Genomic DNA, 22,959 nt, shown 5'->3' on the forward strand with positions numbered 1-22,959 from the left:
TAGTTTGTCAAAATGTCTTCTCTGAAACCACCTTCTGATTTTGTAAAAGCAGTTCCTGCTTCTACAGCAAAGGAACACCAAATCTTGGAGCCAACCGACTACACTTTAGACACAGAATTTCTCTACTACTGGTAAGTCCACCAATAACGACGAACCCGGAGCTAAATTCACCGCTTGATTTTCAGTGCCATTTTACAGGAATCCATACCAGCCATACGAAATCCGGGGCATCAAGAGCTAGCCAACAAATGGCTCACAAAGTTGTCGGAACCTTCACTGAACGTGAAAACCCTAAGGGACAAACGCAATCGGTTCCTAATGAAGCTGTGCATTTGTTTGTACAGCGGATCGCTTCAGCTGCCATTCCTGGCAATACCCGCTGGAAAGCTTCCGGAGCTAACATCCATTAAGAAACCTAAATTCGAACCCCCAGCGTGGCAGATCAGTACAATCGAATGGAAAGAGCATCTGGCTCTGCTAGCGGAACTAACGAAAAAGTTGAAACTTCCTCCGATTCGTAAGTGTCAAACGCACGCCAAGCAGTGCAGTGGCGGAAGGGATGCTCGAGGAACTGTAAGCATTCATTTCAGACTACCTACATAAAAGAAAAGGGACTTATGATACTTTCACTCCGTAGTTTCTCGACCGTCAGTTCGAGTTTTTCCTGTACCTTGCCCGATCTTACATGCGATCGATGACGGCCTATCCGGAAATTCGTATGGCCGCTCGGTGGATCGAAGCTCTCAGCCAGATCGATCGCAATTGCTGTATTCGGGCGAAAGGCATCCGCAACGATTATGCACTGACACTGACCGGGTACCTATTGCAGCATCAAGTCCTGGGTCCGTTCGGAGTGCAACCGATTCATCCCCTGGAACCGTTGGTGGATGCCGCCAGAAAAGTGGCAGGAAATAAAGCATTGAACCGGATCGATGAAATTGGGATCAACGAAGGGGGAGATTTCCTGAGCAATTTCCCGCTTCCTGAGGAGGGAGCTTTTGCGTACGTTTCACTCAGTTCGGATCTGATGCATAAGATGGGTGAATTGAGTTCGTCCTGAAGCGGATAAACTGGACGTTGTTTGAAGATATTTTTTGTTTTGTGTTGAAATGAAGCTGGCGTTTATTTTGCATTGAATTTTATTTGAAAATTGCAAAATTTAGAGTAAAAACTGGATGTTATGATGATTTAAACTGGTTTTAGAAAATAATTAAATATAGGGCAAGGAACTATGTCTTATGTTTAGCTTATGTTCTGTGAAGATAGCCGTTTGGGGGTTTGTAGTACGACGAGGAGATGAGAAGCAACAAGCGCACTAAATTTCTTGGCACCAGTTGCGAATTGCAGCAGTAGATTCTACAACTGAATCACGAGCTATCTGATACGTTCACCAGTGCCAATACCAAGTGGATTTGCAACCCGCTGTCGGGACCACACATGGGTGGATCGTGGGAGCGGCTCGTTAGGTTCATTAAGGTCTGGTTGCTTTGATAACAACCAGAAATCTGTAATCCAAAACACTAATGGTTGAAGCCGAAGGGATCGTTACGTTTATTCCATCGGAGTCAGAAGCTAAGGAAGTCCTAACATCAAACCGCTTCCTATATTTCTGGCAGGCTTACCATTTCCTCACTCATTGTGCAAAAAGTGCAACTTTTTTCATTCAACACAATGAGCAGAACTGCTGCCACAAATGAGAAATACATCCACGCAATGAGAAACTGACGAAAAATAAAGAGAAATATAAACAAACTTTAGATTCTCATTGTGCGCTCGTACTGCAGCAAGCAACGGCACGGGAATTACATTGCCATATCTATCATCCACCTTCGTCATTTGCAACATTTTTTGCACTGTTGCCGCTGCGAGAAGCCTAAAAATTTTTTTTTGTGCCATATCAGGGGCAGCCAAAAAGTGTATTAACACTTTGCTGCTCAGTTTATTCCTTAATGAGAAGAACAATGAGCAGGTTGCTAAGCAATCGCGATCAGGAAAAAAGAGAAAAGTTCAAACAAAACGGAGCAACATAAATCGCGACTGAGTAAAGTGTGAATTTTTCTCTTCTCTTTTTTTATTCTGAGGAGGAATCATCCCTGATTTATGTGCTTTCAAAGAGTAGTCCAATGAATTACTGAGCATGGACCGAAAGGTCACATTATTTCATGAAATTTTGTGGCATAGTTTATGGACCTATTAATGAAAACAAAGCTTAAAAAACAGTCTTCTATTTTTCCTGGAAATTTTCCGATTTCGCATGAACGCGTCATGCGCGCCATGGTTTACAAGAGACAAGAGAAAGCTGTTTACAGCGTTTTGTATTAATAACAAGATGATCATTGGTGGATCGAACGAGGGACTAATAGGATACCAAATTGACCACATTGGCATTAGCCGCAAGTGTCGCACGGGACCAACTACGGCATGAGCAATTTGGAAGTCATTACGACGTCCGCCGATTGGAGAATCCTGAGATGAAAAGGGCCTTTGCCGAATAACTTCAACCTCGAACCTCGAAGCTGCTACTCGGGGAGCTGTCGAAGACAACGGATCAGCATTAAGCACATCTTCATCACGACCATAGGTGAAATCTTCGGCAAAATGCGCAACGAGTGGAAAGAGAAGACTTCAGGTGAAGGTTCTTGGCGTATCAAGAATTCCTCTCTAGTTTACTAGGTCCTGAACTACTCGTCGTCAATTCGTTGCGCGTCTCGACACACTTAAGTCAGCTTCAACCTGGTCGAGCCATCTAGCACGTTGGGCTCCTCTATTCCTGGTGCCGGTGGGGTTCTTGAAGAGAACGGATTTCATGGCACAGTCGTCTGGCATCCTTGCGATGTGGCCGGCCCACCGTAGTCTCCCAATTTTCTGCAGGTATACGAGGGAAATCTCTCCAAGTAGTGCCTGCAACTCGTGGTTCATACGCCTACGCCACTCGCCGTTATCCTTTTGTTCTCCGCCAAAAACATTCCGCAACACCTTTCGTTCAAATACGGCAAGTGCACTTATGTCTTCCGTAAGCAAAGTTACTGTATCAAGTCCGTAGAGGACTATCGATATGATTAGCGTTTTGTACCTTGTACGAAGCATCTTGCGGAGGGAAAAGTAGGTTCGGTTTTCAGCTTGAATGCGTCGTTCGATCTGCTTACTCGTATTATTGTCAGCGGTGACCAGAGATCCTAAATATAGGAATTCATCAACCACTTCCAGTTCAGCGCCGTCAATAGTCACTGTCCGTGGGAGGCAAACGTTGTTTTCTCTGGAGCCTTTTCCTCCCATATATTTGATTTTCGACGCATTGATTTCATGCCTTATCCTCTTAGCCTCCGTATTTAGTCTGACGTAGATTGCCTCCGCCGTCCCAAGGTATCAAGTAATGATGTCGAGGTCGTCTGCGAAGGCTAGGAGTCGGTTACTCTTGTTAATGTTTCGATGCCCGCTCGCCGGAACGCACTTTCAATAGCGATATTGAATAACCTACAGGACAGTCTATCTCCTTGCCGCAACCCTCTGTGCAATACGCATTCGGCTCGCAATGGTGATACCCAATGGCTGTACCAGCCGCCTTGGTGGTGCCAAGATGAATACTAAGATGCCGCCAACGAACAGTACTAGTCAGTTACTGATTGACCGTACAGGACAGCTTAAGTGATCAACTACTCTTTCGAGTTTCAAATGTCAAAGACCAACAAAACTACCCAACTCTGAGGCACCGTCACTGGATGAACAAGTTGAATCTTCTTCGTCAGTTCACATGATGCATCAGATATTAAGCAATTTATGGGAAACTGCGTGTTTCTAGGTGAGTGGATGCAGAACATATTGGTCAAAATCCCTCAAAAAACAAAACCAAAATGAGAGCAGTAACAGGCGTGGCATTACGATGTTCTGTCGCCGTCAGACGGTGACTCGTGCTGTTTCAAGCAGTCGTCTGCATTCAACTCGATCTTGAGCCACTCGTCGCCAACTTCTCAGTCATCTCAAAGTGCGCGAATCGACCGCGTCAAGCCATCTGGCACGTTGAGGCCCTCTGTTTTTGGTGCTGGTGGGGTTGTTGAAAAGGACTGTTTTCGTAGCAACTGTCGTTCGGTGCACTGATAACATGTCCGGCCCACTGTATCCTACCGACTTTCGCCGGATGTACGATGGGAATCTCTTCAAGCGGTGCCTGTAGCTCGTGATTAATACGCCTCTGCCACTCTCCGCTTTAATTTGAACTCCACCAAATATCGATATCCGAAGCACCTTACGCTCGAACACGGCAAGAGCGCGTATGTCCTCCATGAGCAGCGTCACAGCTTCATGTCCGTAAAAAACTTATCAGACCGGTGATAAGATTTTTTACATTGTCAGCTTCGTCCGGTGATGTAAATTTCTTGATTGTATCATTTTACGAAGGGTTGGCTCGATTTCTCGTTTAAATGCGCTGCTGGATCTCCGCGGTCACCAGCGATCCGAAATACACAAACTCATCTACCACTTCTAGTTCGTCGCCAGCCAGTGTTACCGTCCGTGGGAGACGCGCCTCTGGTTCCTTTGAGCTTCATGAAAGACAGAATTCAATCTTGAACGCATTTGTTTTTAACCCATTTAACCATTTTAGACTCCGCTTTCAGTCTGGCGTAGATTGTCTTTGCCGTCACAAAGTTCCAGGCTATGATAACAAAGTCAACTGCAAAGACTAGGTGAAAATCATGTCTCTCGTTTCGATGCCCGTTCGTCGGATCATTTCCACAAGAGCGATGTTGAGAACCGTGCAGGATAAGCTGTCCTTCTCAAACCTTGCCCCGTCTCGAAGGGACTCAAGAGTGTCCCCAAGATGCACAATAAAATTTTGGTCCGCAGTTACGCGAGCCTCATGGAACTTGCCCGATAAGTCCATACGAAACGTTGTGCTGTCGCTGACAGCCGGCGTAACAAGATCTGGGAGAGTACCTTGTAGGCAGCGTTACTCTGTATTGCTCTTGGAGTTCTTTGTAAAATAATCCTTAACCGAATTCAAGAGAACATCGATACTACTCTCCGGCGGCAGCAACGAATTCCAAGAGTCTCTTCTGCTGGTGTTCGTTTACTTTGAAAAAAGCATTTGACCGACTCAACCACGAGAACAACTGAGGCACACTTAGGCTTAGAGAAGTTCTAGATCAGCTTGTTCATGTAATCGAGACTCAGTACGAAGCGTTTCGTGAAAGGTGTCGCACAATGACATCTTGTTCGACCTTATAAGGGTTACTGCTGGTATGAAACAGGGCAGGGCTGACAACTGGATATCCAACGAGGAACTCCACCGCCCATGTCATCCGGCCGATAGTAATGGAAAATCGGGGACGTAGGTGGAAGTAGATCGGACACATCTTGAGGAAAGGAGCGAACGAGATCTGCAGAGAAGCATTCGACTGGAATTCGGAGGCTCATGGCGACGCGGCTTAACCAACGACATCCGGGCTGTGGACGAGAATCAGTCCTGGCGGCAGGTAAAAACCATCGGCAGTGGAGATCTCTAATTTCATTGTTCTACCGACCGGCGGACATGGATCAATAAGTAAGTTTAATTTGTTTTCCACTTTTTTATTGACGCATCCAAACAAGTACCCATCCGGTAACCTCACATTTATGTTTCATAATTTAAAATGCGATAATTTTTTTGCAGAACAAAATAAAGGTGTGACACACTTTACCTCCAATTTTTGTTTTCGTACTATGTCAAAAGTTCAAATTGAAAACTTATAGAAAACACAGAAAATTATTGCGCAGCAACCTCCTTCGTTGCGTCGGTTTTGGAAGTAACCTCCTTCGTTTCGTCGGGTTTGGAAGCAACCTCCTTCGTTTCGTCAGGTTTGGAAGCAACCTCCTTCGTTTCGGCGGGTTTGGATGCAACTTCCTTCGTCACACCGGCCGTAGATGCTGCTGCTCGCATCTGTTTTACCTTTTCCGCGGTTTTTGTCAGCATCAGCTTGAAGTACCCGTTGATGCACTTCCTGACATGAGGTAGGAAGTAATTTTCAACAAACTGCTGAGTGGAACTATCCTTGGGATCACCATTGATGTGGAATTCAATGGCGTCCTGTGTTTTGAACATATCCACCTGAGCCGTGAAAGTCATCGGTCTGTTCAACTCCCAGCGTGCTTTACTGATAGCTATTTCGTTGTTCAATTCTTCCTCGGTGGAGAACTGAAACCGTGGACGTTTAAACATGACCTGACGTTCACATCTCAGCTGGAGGGTTCGAATGTCTTTCCTATTAATGCTGGGAGGAACGCTGGCGGCCGGTTCTTCACCAGTTAAGCGCATAACTTGACAGAGGTATATTTTCTCCAGAATGTCTTCGATGAAGTCGATCATACAATCGGCCCACATGTCCTTGATCTGCTGATCGGCAATAACCATAGTCTTATCTGTAAGCTCAGTTCGCAAAATCTCACGTACTATAAATAGTTCATATTCAATGGGCAGCAGTCGACAAATTCTCCACTGTGGAATCTGAGGTTGGTGCTTTAGGTTCGGCAAAGTCTCCGGACGTGGTTTTGCTACTTTGTGGTAGCGTGTTACATCCGTAAAAAGTTTTGCCAGAAGCTTGCTGAACGACGTTTCTTGGTTCTCACAGCAAACCTCGTAGGCTTTCTGGAAACTGAGCTTAAATTGTTCGAAATGAGCCGCCGAGTTACAAACGCCACCAATGTTAAGGTTCAGTTCAAACGGATCCTGAATCGACAACATCGTGCCGAAATTAAACGGTGGGTAGTCTTGATGCTCGACTGCCCGGTAGTATGGCTGCAGTTCTCTCACTTTGGATTTCCTCATTTCCTCTACCGAACACAGCCGTCCCACATAAGGTGAAATTAATTTTTTGCCAAAATCAAAATTGGCGTAGTATTTGAAGAAGTTCACCAACAACATGCGAACCGTCTCCTTGTTAAGTGATACAAAATTAATTTCCCGAGGATAACCCAAATTCCAGGCACCGTAATTCATACGTGGGTTACCCATTTGTAGGTCCTGAACCGAGGGCAGCAAAGGTAATTTCTTTGTCTGCAGATAAAATATGAGCATCATTACGATGCAGTAAGTGTTCATTTGTCGGTGGTTCGTCAGAAGGTATGCACACTTCGACCAAAACTTAATGATTACGGCCATCTGATGAATACGATAATCGAATCTAAAAAGGGACAAACTATTAGCTAATCGGCGGATTGTTTGATCCACTAAAACCATTTACCGCGTAACAGCATAGATGAATTTGCTATTGTAACATCCGCGTGCGTTACTAAAATTAATATCGCAAGTCAGGTTGGTCGGTACGTGAATGGCCCGCAGCAGGGGCACCTTGGCTCCCAAAATTTTCACCATGCAGTCAAAATTAACATCTCGCAGCATTCGACTAAAAACTACGTGAATTATTTTATTCTGGTCCTGCTTGCTTTCCTTAGTTATCTCATAGTGAATGTAAAAGTCTAAATCCGAGTCCCGGAAGGCTAATCCAGATTTGACCGATCCAAATTCATATATCTGGAAACCATTGTCCGGAAAACGTAAAACACGGACCAGATCCGTCTTTACGCGGCTCACTGCCCTATCGATTTCGTCCTGCGATGGCTGAAGGGTGTGGATCAATGCCCTCATCGTTTCATGTTCGTCAGCAGTATCTAGCCTTCGGAGTGTTTGCAAGATCGGTTCAACCATATGACGAAGTTTTCTAGCTTCCACTTCGTCCTCCGATGAACCGCGCTTGTTGGCTTTATGACGTTTAGCGGATAGTTTCCGTTTCCTACCGGTGCTTTGTTTCGGCTGCTCTCCATCCGTCGGTTGCTCGCTGTCCTTCGGCTCTCCATCCGTCGAATGCTCGCTGTCCTTCGGTTCTTCATCCGTCGGTTGCTCGCTGTCCTTCGGCTCTCCATCCGTCGGTTGCTCGCAGTCCTTCGGTTCTCCATCCGTCAGTTGCTCGCTGTCCTTCGGCTCTGGTGGCGATGCCGAAGCAGGTGCGGTAGAGGGCCCTGGTTGTTGTTCATCATCGGCCATCGCTGTTTTCAAAAACAATCGACCTTGAGGGGGATGGACCGTATGTGGCGCAATATTGTATTTTCACTTACCGGAGTCTTTCTGCTAGAACAGAGTACAAAGTAAAGCACCTTACCGGACAGTTGCAACAAATGCGAGGACTCAAAATGCCACTTGTTTCGATTTTTAATTGTACTGATGATGATGGCTGCTATACTGCTGGGTGCTTTGCTTGTGCTCCTTGTGCTTGCGTGATTTTCTTTTGTGATGGATTAGTTTAAACGTCAAAATAAATATCAAAATGGAATTTTGAGGACGCCACACGCCACAAAAATAAAAGCTATTTGACAATTCAGACGATTCAGGTTTTACTGACAAAGCTTCCAAAGAACATATACTATAAGTGAGGTGACTCATTCCGGCATTTTCTAATTCCAGGCGAGTGATCCTAACATCAGGACAATTCTCGCGTCACTTTTCATTTCGTCCAATGTAACAAATGTAAACAAATCCGGTTTATCATAACAAATTATTGCTCTTTTTAAACTCTATGTTATACAAAAATACCTGCTCAAATAGAATTAGTTTTAGGTTAAAAAATTAGCATTATCAAAATGTCCAATGTGCACATTCGAATTACGGATGACTGACTGTTACTTCGGTCGTTCTCATCTGATGTCCAAAGTGCTAAAAAAAATCAAAACAAACCCAATCTGTACATTGGACGTTTAGCAAGTGAAAGTGTTTTTTCGCATTATTTATGCATTTTAAGTGAAACAAGCGGCCTAATATTGAAAAATAGTCTCAAAAATAGCGTAGCACGGCAACGCACGTATTTTACGGTGATCTCGCTTAATTTATGTGCAATAGCCTGGAAAAATAAAAACGTCCAAAGTACAGTATGAGATGGTAAACAGTCCAATGTAACTTTTTCCATAATAAATCAAAACTGCTTAGTTTTAATTAGATTTTTAAAATCTCCATTAAATATTGAATGTTATTATTCATCAACCACGTTGAGTGAATGACTGAAAATTATTTCATTTTGAAACAATCTAAAGTTCAATTCGAAGAACTTCGATCTCGTTTTTCTCAATACGGTGGAATTGTTACATTGGACGAAATCAAAAGTGACGCGAGAATTATTATTCTACCTTTAGTTTTCATAAGGTCACACAATCAATGTTAGAGGGTCATTCCGGTCGAACGGCGAGCCGAACATTTTCTTCTGTCAGTTTGGTTCGTGGCACTCACACACCGGCAAGCGTGTTGGGCGAACATGAATTCACCAACATTCTCGGCCAACATGTACGTACGTGTATGGGGGCCTTTAGATCACAGTAAGCAAAGCCAACACCTAGCTCGTGGCCTAGTTGCTACATTCCGTTATCGAAACTTGACCTTTTTTATACGACAGACTTCGCAGCCAGCTGTTGGAGTACAGGACTTTAAAAATACTTTTAAATTCTTGTTTAGTTTAAAAATAAGCGCATGAACGTTAATCTTTTGAGAAGAGTGATGAAAAATGGAGTTCCAGGCAAAATTGAACGCAGTTTTAAGGAGCACCATTTAACTATTGTTGATTGCAAGTAAAATTTTACCATCCAAAGTTGGAATCTAACGAAAAAGTGCGCCGAAGATACCGAAACAATTTAAGCTAAAATAGCACTTTTATGAGCGATTGCGCACTTGAGATGGTACAACTTTCCTTTGCAATTAGCAATACAGCAACCGTAAAAATTACGTTAAAAAAATTAAGTTGAATGTTTGCATTGTTTATTTCAGTTTTGCTTTAAAATGGGATGAAACAAACGCATTGTCCCTCTACGTTTTATGTAAAAATTATTCCAGCAATAGCCCTGTATAGATTGTATATATATATATATTGTAAGACTAAAATATGCAACATGCGTGTCAACATTCACCAGCCAGTCTGTGCTCATGCAAAATAAACAAATTTTTATACACAACTTTTGAATTAAATATAGGCTGGTAAACGGCTGCATAATGCATACCATCGGTGCCTTGCGCATCTGTAGGCATAAAATAGACCCTACAGTGGTTCACAGCATCTTATTCAGCAACTCCTATCCCTACCTCTTCGTGGTACCACAGCCGGGATACGAGTATCCTTGATGGAGATCGAGTAACCAACCCCAGTTGAAGCCAAGGTCGTATGCTGGCAGGGAAGGAGGGTTCTTTCAGGCTTCAAGGGTACTCCGGCGTCACAGGGGATTGGTGTTGCAGGGTTTGCAAGCCGCCACCACGTCGTAGCGCTACAGGAGGTGTGCTGGAAGAGCTCGGTACGTTCAAAGATGGATATACCATCTACCACAGCTGCGGCAACACTCACGAGCTTGGTACAGCTTTCATAGTGATGGGGGAGATGCGGAAACGGGTGATTGGGTGCTGGGTGGTGGTCAATCAATCCTCGTATGGGCAGATTGAGAATCAAGGGCCGGTTCTTCAACATAAACATCAACGGGTACAGTCCTCACCTCAGAAGTACAGATGACGACAAAGATGGATTCTACGCGCAATTGGAGAATGAATACGACCGCTGCCTAAAACAAGATTTCAAGATCGTCATCGGGGATTTCAATGCTCAGAACGGCCTAGAGAAGGAACACAAATCGGTGATTGGAGGGTTCAGCGCATACCAGCGGACCAATGAAATGGGTCGTAGTACATTTTTCCAGTACAGAATCCTACACAAGTGCACCTGGAAGTCACCAAATCAGACAGAATCACAGATCGACCACGTTTTGATCGACTGTCGGCACTTCTCAGATATTATCGACGTCAAATCCTATCCAAGCGCTAACGTTGACTCCGGCCACTACCTAGTGATGGTTAAAATGCGCCCAAGAGTCTCCGTTGTGAACAACATTTGGTACCGACGCCAGCCTCGGTTAGATCTCGCGCGGTTAGAGCAGTCAGACGTCGCCGCAAACTACTCGCATTCACTCGAAGCTGCGCTGTTTAAAGGTCGACGGTGATGAGTTTGAGGAAGTCGACGAATTTGTCTACCTTGGCTCACTGGTAACGTCGGACTATGATTCCAGGTGTGAGATTCGAAGAAACTGTGCTTACTATGGGCAAGCATGCAAGCAATTGCGGTCGAGCAGACTAAGCCCCCGTACAAAGTCTACCCTGTGCAAGACGCCTATTAGAGCGGTCGTTACTGATTAGTTAAAAGCCCCGCACCACGTCAAGGTTCAATTTTATCAATCCAATCGATTGATATGCTAACTATAAATATCATTTCAAAATTGGCTAAGTTAGGAGCGTTCAAAATCTTCCATTATCTCGTTTAATGATTATATTTGCCCTCGTGGCATGCCATCCAATAACCACCTATGCCATTCATTTTGTTTTGTTCCGATGGATTGGATCTTAATTTTGTTCGACAAATTGAACCGTCGGAATACGGAAGAGGCTGTATATTTACGAGAGGCATAGAGTACAGTAGGTACTTCAAGTTCAACGCCAATTCGTGAGAAGAGTGATTCTGAAGCGGCGTGTGTTATAGCGTACAGTTTGATTCTGATCGGAATGAAATTTGTAATCAGAAATTGGAATGTATCCGATCAGTTTGCAGAATAGAAACTACCTACTGCATTTCCCCGTTGGCTTCTAACAATTAAAATAAATTAAAGATTAACGATGAACTCACATTGAGTTCCAACGGATTGAAAGAAATGTTCTTTTCTTCGTATATTTCATAACTAATGCGGTGAAGTAAGGAAGTTAGAGTCAATAAATTTAAAATATCAAAAACGAAAATAATCACAGCTCACCGCACGTCAATGATCTATTTACCCTTCCATCTCGAGTCTTCGTATCTCGTCCAGTTCTTTACGCTGCCAATCTTCATCTTCGTAGCTTTCGTCCACTGCGTCCATTTGTTCGTTGATAGCAAAATTATTCGAGTTTTCTTCATTAGCAATTTCATCCTCCATTGCCATTCCTAGTGAACCGCTCCGTCGGGATAGCTTCTTTGCCAGCTTCGCATCAAATTGGTCCATGTAGCCACGGTAACCCAAAGAAACATAGTTGCTCGGGGTACGCTGTAGGTAGTAGTGATTTATCGCAGACCGCCAGCTTTCCCCGAGTAGATCCGGTACCATGAAAGGATACAGCCACGTTACCAGAGGTGTTTTACCGTAGATGTAGTTCGATTCTTTATGATAGAATAGAAGGCCGTCCAGCTTGACGTTTTCACCCGGAAACATCGGGTGCCGGGAGAGACAATCTGTCACCTGGCTGTGCTCCGCACAGTCAAACATTGGAGCGATTTCTAATCGCCAACTGGACTCCTTCGGAGATCGAATTTTTTCTTGCAGTAAATCCTCCTCAGCTTTAGATCGCAACCAAAGGAATCGCAACTGACAATCGCACTGCACCAAATCCATCTCGTTGTAAACCAACAAGTCAACAGCGTAAAAAGTGTGATTCTTAGCGAGGAAGCAGTCCAGAACTGTGACCCTTTGCTTTTTCCCCAACCGAGTGGTGAATTTTGTTATTGAACGTCCATTTTTATCGTAGGCAACAGCAATTCCTCGGCGTATCACTAGCAGGCACCGTCGTCCTACCGGGCACGGCACCAGAATCCAGCTGCTCAGATCTTCGGGCCGTTCGTACATCCATTCGGAAAGCTGCACTTTGTTGCGGTAAAGTTTACTGAACCAAAACCGGGGTCTGTACTGTGTTGTACTTTCCTCCTCCGGATCAGCGGCTTCGATCAGCTCTAGCAATCCAGCCCGGGCGCTGTCGATTTCGGTTTCGCGGTTACGCTTCTGCTCCTCCAGCAGCTCTCGACGACGGTCCGATTGGCGTTGTTCCGTTCGGGTACGGTTTTTGTATAGCTCACTGAATCGCGAACCGGCGCTGTCGTCCGAATCGGTCATTTTCGACGGCGTGATTTTATTGGCACTAATTTAAACAACTTTATTTACTTAACTTATCATACTTTTCATTAAATTTCTTGTGATAGAAGAAAATTTCTTTAGTTTGTGTTCCTTTAACCGCCTCAACTCAACAATAAACAACCAAAAACGTTTTCTTACTGCCAAACGTCTGATGTCAGACGTCTTTCGAAATGGAAAAGGGGTGGTGGGTGGAAAAGAATGATGAGACTACTGCTGGCATGTTGAAAACCCACTGCAAATCAGTAAAGATTATGCACTTTTTTGACATTTGTAGTCTAGCTTTCGGCGTGTAAACTAAGATCCTATAGTATTGCCTAATTTCAGGCGTTTTTCCCATTCCTATTTAGCGGTAACCGGTCACTCCTTCCCTGACAGTGTAGAAATAATCCGGTTTCGACTCGAGAATGGTCATTCAGCGTGTTTGGCGCTCATCTCCATCGACATCATCTGCAGGGGCTGCTGCTTCTACAAGTAGTACTGCTTCTGCTTCTAACACCCACGCAATTTCAGCAACAAGTTCCTCCGATCCAGTGCCAAACGTGACGGTAACAGGTTCCTCGGACACGGAGTTTAGCGGTTCTACTAGTCTTCATCTCACCGGAAGTAATAGTGTAAAATTACAGGTAAGGAATCAATATTTTTTACAAGTGTTTTGATTGATTGAGTGAAAAACAAAACTAACTGCGAGTAAACTTCCAGCGCCCGAAACTAACCGGTGATGCCATGCTGGAAGTCTTGAAAAGACGCTATTCCGGTCGTTCCTACGCAAATCAATCCTCAAGTGATGCAGCATTGAAATCATTGGAACTGCTACGTTCCAACCTACAGTACTTGTTCGATAAGGAAATAGACGTAGTCATCAAGAAGTTTAGTTCACTGTTCTTCATTCCCGCCATCAAAAACATTAAGGAAAATTTGGGGGAAAATGCAATCTCCGAGGAGACACTGAAAACAACTTATTGTTCGCTGTTGGAAGGCAGCAAAGCTCAGTACGTTGGTCAAATATCATCGCCGGCAGAAAACTCGCTGTCCAGAGCTAACACTCCGGGAATGGAGTTGAGTGATTCGGACTCTAGTACAGACAACGTGGTTCCATCCGGAACCACTAGCCTGCTTCAGCAGGCTCTGAAACGCAAACTTCCCGAACCAAATCAACCGGACACGTTCAAGCGGCAATATTTTTTGCAGGGTTCTCTTTACCCCCAGACCCAATATCCAATCTTGCAGTCCCTGGGAAATGTGCCAGCATCACTTACCTACCAACACATCAATCGACCTGCAATTTCAAATTCGACCGTTTTTACTACAACCATTAGTCCAGAAACATTATTCATTCTGGATTTCAAGGCCGGTCGAGCACTGGGCGTAGCAGATTTCCGTGACCGGCTGGTTAACAAACATCCAGAAATACTCCGATATTGTCCGGACAATCAGGACCGTGAGTGGCTCCTGCAGCAGAAGCAAATCTCCCCACTGAATCGAAACGGCCGCTTTTATTTGCTAGTTTTAGACGAAGTGAAAAAACTCGCCGAAAGAAACACGGAATACTCCAACAACCCATATCTAAAGCTATCCGATTTGCAAGGTTTCAAACTAACGGAATTTATCTACGCCAAGGTGCAGAAGCTAATCAAGGAGAGTGGTGAACAGTGCGCACTAAAAGCGCCGCCGGTGATCTCGACGGTGGCAACTATTCCGTCGGCAAGTAGCGGCAGCAGTTGTAGCTCCCAGCAGAAACCGCGTGTTTCCTCGCTCAGTTCCTCGCATGCCACATTGACGGCACTGCTTGCGTCACCGCAGCAGCAAGCACAGCCCCCGGCGAACGCGGAGGCGGTGCCACCATCATCCGCTACCATCGCCGGATCAGGTGCTCAGAGCTCAGCTACCAGTGGAGAAATGAAGACTTAAAAAGGCATTAACCAACAGACAGAAGAAAAAATAACAGAAAGATGTTTCCTATTTTGCAGAGATAAAAAGTTACTGCTTAGAAGAGTATTCTCTAAAGAAACAAGCAATAGAAGCTTGTGCTGTTTGCATATCGGCATTTTAAAAGTTAACTCTTATATTTAAATGTGGAAAAAAGGTTCGAATGAAGCTTAGAACTAGGTACTACCTAAAAATGAATGTGTGCGATAGTTCCTGTTTATATTTCTTGTATGTTTGCTGACTGTGTCGTGCTTTACATGTTCCCAATAAAGGCATTTATCTGACATCTTGAAGGTAACCGAGTCGAATGTCGTATCACTCGCAACCCGTTTTTGCTCGAGTGACCATTTTTACTGGTTTTCAAAAATGTTCGACTATCATCTAAAAATGGAGCAAAATATGTCTTATAATCAGTTTTATAGTGAATATACGGAACAATTTTGATATTAAAATGGGCATAAATCTGATTTTTCCAAAGTGGCAAAATTTGGTTCCACAGGCTGATAAACTAGTGACCAAATTAAGGCGCATTTAACCTAACCTAACTCTTTGAACCTATAAAACTTTGATTTTCTATAATTTTTTCAGGTAAATGTGACGAAATATGGTGTTTATCGCCTTATACACAATGTAGAAGTTTTTCAACTTAATAATCAATACAAAATGAATACATACCTTAAATAAAATCTGTCCAAATTTTTCGGTTCACTTCGATTCAGCAGTGATACAGCTCTCCGTTCATCGCAAAGTTATGGGAAAGTGTTACTTAATCTGTGGTAAAACTAGCACAGGACAGGAATGGAAACGTCGGCAGGAACACTGAAGACACTTTCTTTCCAGCTCCTATAAACACTACTATCTCATAATCTCATTCCTCTTCTTGATTAGAAAGCAACTGGATACTTCGAACACTTATAAATAGGCAACACTTTTTTTACAATATTTCAAAATAAATTGAAATAATTATGCTAAATTTTCTCTCCTTCAAAACTTCCCACTGCACAACCGGAATCAGCCGAATCAACACACTCAAGACTCAACACGACGACTAATGAATAGACTTACAGACGAAACCCGTTGCGCGGCGCAACTTGCGCACCGTGATCCGAACCCGAACCGAACCCAAGGCCAAGCCAATGTCAACTGATTTGAGTGATTTGATTGAAAACCGTTGGTTTATGAAAGATGTCTGCAAAATTCGAGCTGCTGGTTTGGGGCTCATGGCCACTGGCTCAGAAGATCGTGTTCGCCCGAATAACTGTACATTCCGCTTTCGCCATCCCATCACCATCAGCACGATCGTTCGTGTCGTGAATGAATTCTAGTCGTCTAGTTCGTTGACGATTGACGCAAGATTGATGTTATCGATATGGAATCGAGGGATGCACAAAACAAAATGAAAGCTAAAAGCGATAACTTTTTTTAACTTTATGGAAAAGAGGCAAAACACCAAAACAAGGTGATTGCCAATTGTAAAGATGAAACCTGTAGCTTCTTATATTTAAAAAATTGAAAAACTAGACACAACAATAAATGAAATTTTACAAAAAGTAGTGAATAAACAGAAACGGAATATAGACCCCATAGTGGTCGTTAGCCTCTTATCCAGCAACTCCAATCCCGATCTCCTCGTGGTACCAGGCGGAATACGAGCAACCTTAGCGGAGATCGGGTAACCAACCCCGGTGGAAACTAAGGTCGTATACTAACCGGGAAGGAGGAATAGTGAGTCTCGGCACTATAAGATGGCAGCCCCATCACAAGACTCGGTAGTGTTGCCCCAGTACGGCTACACACCTAAATTAAATTACAAAACTTACAAAATTCAAGCAAATTCGGAGCGGAATATTCGACATCGTCCTAGGCGACGGAACAAGGACGACGAATGTTTAAAGTACTTAGCAAAAAACTCACGGACTTTCTTTTGTTTAGCGGAACGAAGGGAAAAGTAAACTTTCCACTTTGACGATCGAGTTTATTCTAACATATCGAACCAATTTAGCTTTCAGCTAAATTCTTACCGAAGAGCGAACAATATCAATAGCACTCGAAATGACAGCTGGATCATCAATGGGTTCGGACATCTATGCCCACTAGACTAGAGATCAACTTCTACACTCTACTTGATTATTAACCAAACTGTATATATATTACAGAATGGAAACTCAGTACTTGGAACTGCAGTTCGCTAAATTTCGCAGGATGCGAGCGGGTGCTGATTGAACAGCTTGAAACCCGCAAACTTGGCATCGTAGCTCTGCAGGAAATGTCGCAAAGGAGAGAAGGTATGGAAGATCCGTGGCGGAAAGGCCCAGTTTTACCAGAGCGGTGGCGCTACCAACGAACTGGGAACGGGCTTTGTAGTGTTGGGCGGAATGCAGGATCGCGTGATAGATTGGAAGGAGATCAACGAGAGAATGTGTGTATTGAGGATAAAGGGCCGTATCTTCAACTATAGCATCATTAACGTGCACTGCTCGCACGAAGGTTGACCCGACGATGAGAAAGAAGCGTCCTACGCGAGGCTGGAGGCAACGTACGACAGCTGCTCATCAGGGGACATCAAGATCGTCAGCGGGGATATGAACGCCCAGGTCGCTAGGAAAGAAATGCGTAGACCGGTGGTAGGACCCCACAGCCTGCACACCGACACGAACGATAACGGCCAACGATGTATAAACCTCCCAGCTTCCCGAGGCCTGGTGATCCGAAGCACCTTTTTCCCGCGCAAGGATATCCACAAAGCCACCTGGAGATCACCTGACCAACGTACAATGAACCAAATTGACCAAGTTCTCATAGAGGGCCGGTTTCTCTCTAACATCACGAACGTATGCTTCCGTCGAGGTGCAGATATTGATGCTAACCATTACCTAGTACATCGCAGTACTACATGTGCGCTCAAAGATGTCCACCGTATACCGGACATGTCAAAGCCGCCCTCCTCGGCTGAACATCAGGCAGCTAGATAACCCGCAAGCGGCTGAGAACTACGCGCGAATACTGAATGAGGCACTGCCTTCTTCCCAGGAGTTAGATGCTTCAAACCTCGAAGACGGTTGGGGCAGAATACGCTCGGCCATCGGAAAGGCCGCTACCGCGTCACTAGGTATTGGACCTCGGAGTACACAAAATGATTGGTTTGATGGGGAATACCAACAAGCGGTGGAAGGGAAAAAACTGCTTGGAAAAATTATCTAAGTATTGCCACTAAAGAGAACCTGGCCAAATACCGACGAGCTAGGAACCAGTTGACCACGATCCTGAGGAGGAAAAAGCGCCAAAAGGTGGACAGAGATCGTGAAGAATTAGAGCAACTATTCCGAGCTAATGACACGCGTAAGTTTAATGAGAAGGTGAACCAAACTCGGAAGGGCTACACTGAAACCTGACATGTGTAGGGACGAGGGAGGGAATCTAATCACAAACGAGCGCAAGGTGGTCGACAGATGGAAGCAGTTCTTCAATGAACACCTCAATGGCGAAGTCGCAGAAGGAGGCGGAACGGAAATTAACCTAGGAGCGCCCATGGAAGATAGTGATGTCCTAGCACCTAATCTCCAAGAAGTCAAACGAGAAATCGGGCAGCTGAAGACCAATAAAGCCGCTGGGAAGGACCGCCTACCGGCAGAGCTTTATAAACATGGCGGAGAAACGCTAGCAAAGGCTCTATACTGGGTTATTTCAAGGATTTGGGAGGAGGAAAAGCTACCGGAGAAATGGATGGAAGGAGTGGTTTGTCCCATCTACAAAAAGGGTGATCGGTTAGACTGCTGCAACTATCACGGTATTACGCTGGTAAACGCCGCTTACAAGGTACCCTCCCAGAACCTGTTACGCCGGTTGTCACCGATAGCACAAGGTTTCGTAGGGAATTATCAGGCGGGTTTCATGGGGGCTCGCGCAACTACGGACCAAATTTTTACTATTCGACAGATCTTGCAGAAATGTCGTGAGTAGAACGTGCCCACGCACCACATCTTTATTGATTTCAAAGCAGCATATGATACAGTCGATCGAGACAAGCTATGGCAGATAATGCACGAACACGGTTTTCCGGACAAACTGACGCGACTGATCAGAGCTACATTGGATCGAGTGATGTGTTTCACGTGCGTACGCCGCCGCACGAAGCTAACAATGTATAAAACCCTTATTAGATCAGTAGTTCTTCATGGACTTGAAGCCGTGACGCTGCTCACGGAGGACATACGCGCCCTTGCTGTGTTCGAGCGGAAAGTACTGCGAACGATATTTGGCGGAATACAAACTGAAAGCGGAGAGTGGCGGAGGCGTATGAATCACAAGCTACAAGCACTGCTTGAGGAGACTCCCATCGTACACCTAGCGACAGTTAGCAGGCTACGGTGGGCCGGACACGTGGTAAGGATGCCGGACGACAGCGCGACGAAAAGAGTCCTCTTCAACAACCCCACTGGCACCAGGAACAGGGGGATCCAACGTGCACGATGGCTCGACTAGGTCGAAAGCGATTTGCGACTTCTGAGACGACTAGGAAATTGGCGACGAGTGGCCCAAGATCGAGTTGAAAGGAGACGAGTGCTTGAAACAGCACGAGCCACCCCGGCTCTATGCTGAAGTAGAAGAAGAAGAAGTGTACTGGAATTATTCCATTTGAATAATTCAACTGAATGCATTCAAAGCAGTCGTGAAATTTTTATTGACTGGTGTAAAAATTTTAGTTATTGGTTCATTGGAAATGTTTCGACGTCCTGCCAGGTGGCTTTATAGTTTACCGGAACCTTTGCGATGGCCGATCAAAAGATAGACATTCACCCTTATTCTGCCAGTTACGTGACTCAATACGACAATTCTCACTCGCCGTGACTCGCCACGGCGAGTCGAGTCACCTAGGTGACAATTGTCACCTGATTCGTGGTGACTCCAAAATAGTTACGTCACTCGCCTCGCAGAATAAGGGTGATTGGTGTCTTACGCGTCCTTTGCGCAGAACTTCTTGATGAAGTATCGTACTGGACTTCGTATTGTATCTTTGTATATAAGAGCTAGCGCCCTTGGCGGGGGCCAATCTGGCCAACCGCACGCTACAGCACTGTCTGTTTCCTAGGCAAGGGTTGGCCCAAACAGCGTGAGCTCGGAATGAGCAGAATTACTTTACCAAGCAAGCTATACCTAAGTTGGCAGACCAATCAGCGTGGTGTAGGTATCGGGTAACGTGACCCCAGTAAGGTAGTATACCTGAACTATACCGAATAACGAATATGCCTATACGGAACGGATCAATCGGAATAGGACACGGCGAAGAACTCGGTAGCTGGAATGTCCGAACTCTCCATGAACCGGCACAAGCTGGTTTGCTTGTTTGAGAGTGGAGATCGCTGCTATTCAGGAAGTTCGGTGGCCAGAGAAAGTGCGTTCCATGCAGTATACCTAATTGCAGGCACTGTTTTCAAGTACCATATCTACTACAGTGTTGGTAGAAAAGCAGAACATGGAGTTGGTTTCGTATTGTTGAGAAAGCAAAAGCAACGAGGTCTACAGTGGAGGCCTGTGGATGACCGTCACTGCGTATTGAGAATTAACGGTTTACTTTTCAACTACAGCCTAATCAACGTTTACGCACCGGAAAATGCTAAAGGCGATGATGCTAAGAATGAGCTGTATGAAAATCTCGAGAGGACCTATGAAGAGTGCCCAAAACATGATGTGGAAATCATCTTCGGAGTTGCAAATGCGCAGATCGGGAAGGTACAATTTTTCTGTCCTGTCATTGGAAGACACAGCCTTCGTCTGTCGACCAATGATAACGCTCTAAGAATTGTAAACTGGATCGTGACCAGAGGAATGGCCATCTGTAGATCCTACGTCTGAATATCTAGAACACAGCTGGAGACATCCAAATAGATTCCAATCAGGGCTTGATTGACGATTGACACTTTTCGGATGTCATCGATGGATGGAGAGGTAAACACGGAGATCAACAGGAACAGGATAAGAATTGTGAAAGATGGCAAGCCTATAGAGCCACCAAAACAGAAGGAGGTTGAACTAAAAAAGGCTTCTTAAAGCAGGGAATGAGCTGCTGTACGAAGCCATCTACTGGGTTATAGTCTGGATCTGGAAGGAAGAACAAATGCCGGAGGAGTGGTTGGATGGGCTCATTTACCCTATTTTAAAAATGGACATCGGCTCGAGTGAAAAAAAAACCATCGAGGAATTGCTTAATTTGCCTGGAAGGTGCTTTTCCGCAGCCTGTTCTATAGACTACGATCGTTAGCGCAGTCCTTCGTCGGTGAATAACAAGCTGGTTTTCGTGAGGGACGCTTCCGGACGGATCAGATGTTTACCTGCGTCAGTTACTAGACAAGCTCCGGGAGTACAATTTGCAGACTCATCATTTGTTTGTGGATTTCAAGGTGGCATACGATTCAATCAAACAAAATGCGCTGTTGTAAATAATGTAATGGTTTTCCGACGAAACTAATTAAGCTGATTTGTGCAACGCTGAATGGGTCAAAATCAAACATCAGACTGGTGGGTCAAATCTCAACTGCTATTGTGACGTTGGATGGACTGAAGCTTCGACTTCTAAATTATAAATTCGACTTTATATTATTTATACACATTTTCAAAGTTCGCAATATGAATATTCTCATGTTTCTATTTAATTTTTTATCAATCGTTTTAATTTTTTAGTGCTAAGAAGCTACAGGTTTTGTCGTTTCATCAGTTGGCTAGGTGATCTGGGGTTTCGCGGTGTTTTATACAGTTGACGAAAGACTTACATTGCCATGTGTTGTATGCATCCCTATCAATAACATCATGCCTCCATAACGATAACATCAACCGTCTACATACAGAGGATCGTTAATCGTTCGATTACCTATTCATTAGAGCCTATTCATATGGATTAGAGACGGAAATTCCTAACGATCAATCAGTCTTCGATTAAATGAAAATTTTGGACATCGCTACGTCCACAAACTAGAATAAATTCATTCACGATCGTGCCTGTTCACCTGTTCATCCAACCGCAAGAATCACTGGGCCTGCAGTTTCAACACCGATGTAATTCCTGCTGCCCCGGGAAAGCAGTAAAGTACCGTTACCGTTACTCGGCGTGCACGATCAGCGCGGCGTACGTGAACCGAACGCGAAAAGTCGGCAGAGCAGCCCGGAATCAACGGATATTCATATCAGTTGGTCTCGACTTGGCTTTGGGTTCGGTTCGGTTCGGATCGCAGTGCTCAATAAGGGTAGCGCGGCGGGTTACGATCGTGGCTATTCGTTACTCGTATTGGCCGTGTTGGTTCCGGTTGTATAGTGTGCAATGTTTCAATTAAAAGAAAAGTGGAAATGTTATTTCGATCATCGTCAGTTTTGGGATATTGCTTAACCCTAGAGCGGTCGCGCTAGTGTACTGAGTACACGCGTTTTCGAAAAACGCGAAAAAATCATCGAAATTTTAATCAAATCACACCAGGTTTTGGTTGTATTCGAAGATCTACTCTTCCTCTTTCTAATGATGCCAAAATATAGAAAAAAGAAATAAAAAAAGTGGTCGAAAGATGCTTGTAAAAATGGTGTGTCCGCGCGCGTGTACTCAGTACACCAGCGCGACCACTAACGTAACTTTTTTGAAATGAAAAAAGTTACGCAAGCGGTCGCGTCGTGTACTGAGTACACGGCGGGCAATAACTCAAGTTTGTGAATAGATAGAAGGTTGCGACTTTCGACAAAGTTGCTTATCTAGTTAAGACACATCCCGTGATATACAACAAAATTCGGAACTGATTCGCTAGATGGCGCTAATAATGAAGCAATTAAATTCATTTAAGAATATTTTAAAACCGTAATGAGCTAAAAGGTTACTATTTACTACAAAGTTGTTTTTAAAGCCAAGACGCATTTGGTAACGAACTCTGAAGTTTGGAACTAGTCCGCTAGATGGAGTATACGGTGAAATTTAATTCATTTGGCGATATTTCCGAACCATGACGAGATAGAAGGTTGATGTTTTCGACAAAGTTGTTTATCATGTCAATATGCTTCCGATGAAGGTAAATTAAATTCGGAATGAAGTAGTAGTAGGTGGAGATGATGAGAAAATCAAATTATTTTCGGAAT

General features: G+C 44.4%; 4 protein-coding genes across 4 annotated transcripts; 2 read left to right on the forward strand and 2 right to left on the reverse strand.

Annotated features, from left to right (window-relative positions):
• Positions 1-12: 12 nt before the first annotated feature.
• On the forward strand, positions 13-1,060 carry LOC128736704 (uncharacterized). Its single transcript, XM_053831191.1, has 3 exons — positions 13-131; positions 186-573; positions 638-1,060. The coding sequence occupies exons 1-3, from the start codon at positions 13-15 to the stop codon at positions 1,058-1,060; spliced, it is 930 nt and encodes a 309-aa protein (XP_053687166.1).
• Positions 1,061-5,563: 4,503 nt separating this feature from the next.
• On the reverse strand, positions 5,564-8,237 carry LOC128734631 (uncharacterized). Its single transcript, XM_053828917.1, has 3 exons — positions 8,086-8,237; positions 7,215-8,016; positions 5,564-7,154 (listed from the first exon to the last, which is right to left on the reverse strand). The coding sequence occupies exons 2-3, from the start codon at positions 8,012-8,014 to the stop codon at positions 5,741-5,743; spliced, it is 2,214 nt and encodes a 737-aa protein (XP_053684892.1). The 5' UTR covers positions 8,015-8,016; positions 8,086-8,237; the 3' UTR covers positions 5,564-5,740.
• A 3,456-nt stretch (positions 8,238-11,693) lies between these two features.
• On the reverse strand, positions 11,694-12,978 carry LOC128737460 (snurportin-1). Its single transcript, XM_053832098.1, has one exon. It carries the CDS (start codon positions 12,901-12,903, stop codon positions 11,812-11,814), a length of 1,092 nt encoding a protein of 363 aa, XP_053688073.1. The 5' UTR covers positions 12,904-12,978; the 3' UTR covers positions 11,694-11,811.
• Positions 12,979-13,328: 350 nt separating this feature from the next.
• LOC128736705 (deoxynucleotidyltransferase terminal-interacting protein 1) lies at positions 13,329-14,832 on the forward strand. The gene is made up of 2 exons (XM_053831192.1): positions 13,329-13,509; positions 13,613-14,832. Exons 1-2 carry the CDS (start codon positions 13,329-13,331, stop codon positions 14,830-14,832), a joined length of 1,401 nt encoding a protein of 466 aa, XP_053687167.1.
• The last annotated feature ends 8,127 nt before the right edge of the window (positions 14,833-22,959 follow it).

Source organism: Sabethes cyaneus, chromosome 2 (genome assembly GCF_943734655.1).
Source record: "Sabethes cyaneus chromosome 2, idSabCyanKW18_F2, whole genome shotgun sequence".
Lineage (NCBI taxonomy): Eukaryota > Metazoa > Arthropoda > Insecta > Diptera > Culicidae > Sabethes > Sabethes cyaneus.

Coding starts and splice junctions, on each gene's coding strand:
- LOC128736705 (XM_053831192.1), top strand. CDS start 13,329: ATGGTCATTCAGCGTGTTTGGCGCTCATCTCCATCGACATCATCTGCA. Junction 13,510..13,612: donor GGAGTTTAGCGGTTCTACTA/GTCTTCATCTCA, acceptor ACTAACTGCGAG/TAAACTTCCAGCGCCCGAAA.
- LOC128737460 (XM_053832098.1), bottom strand. CDS start 12,903: ATGACCGATTCGGACGACAGCGCCGGTTCGCGATTCAGTGAGCTATAC.
- LOC128734631 (XM_053828917.1), bottom strand. CDS start 8,014: ATGGCCGATGATGAACAACAACCAGGGCCCTCTACCGCACCTGCTTCG. Junction 7,155..7,214: donor TTCATCTATGCTGTTACGCG/GTAAATGGTTTT, acceptor GTCCCTTTTTAG/ATTCGATTATCGTATTCATC.
- LOC128736704 (XM_053831191.1), top strand. CDS start 13: ATGTCTTCTCTGAAACCACCTTCTGATTTTGTAAAAGCAGTTCCTGCT. Junction 132..185: donor ACAGAATTTCTCTACTACTG/GTAAGTCCACCA, acceptor CTTGATTTTCAG/TGCCATTTTACAGGAATCCA. Junction 574..637: donor GAAGGGATGCTCGAGGAACT/GTAAGCATTCAT, acceptor TTCACTCCGTAG/TTTCTCGACCGTCAGTTCGA.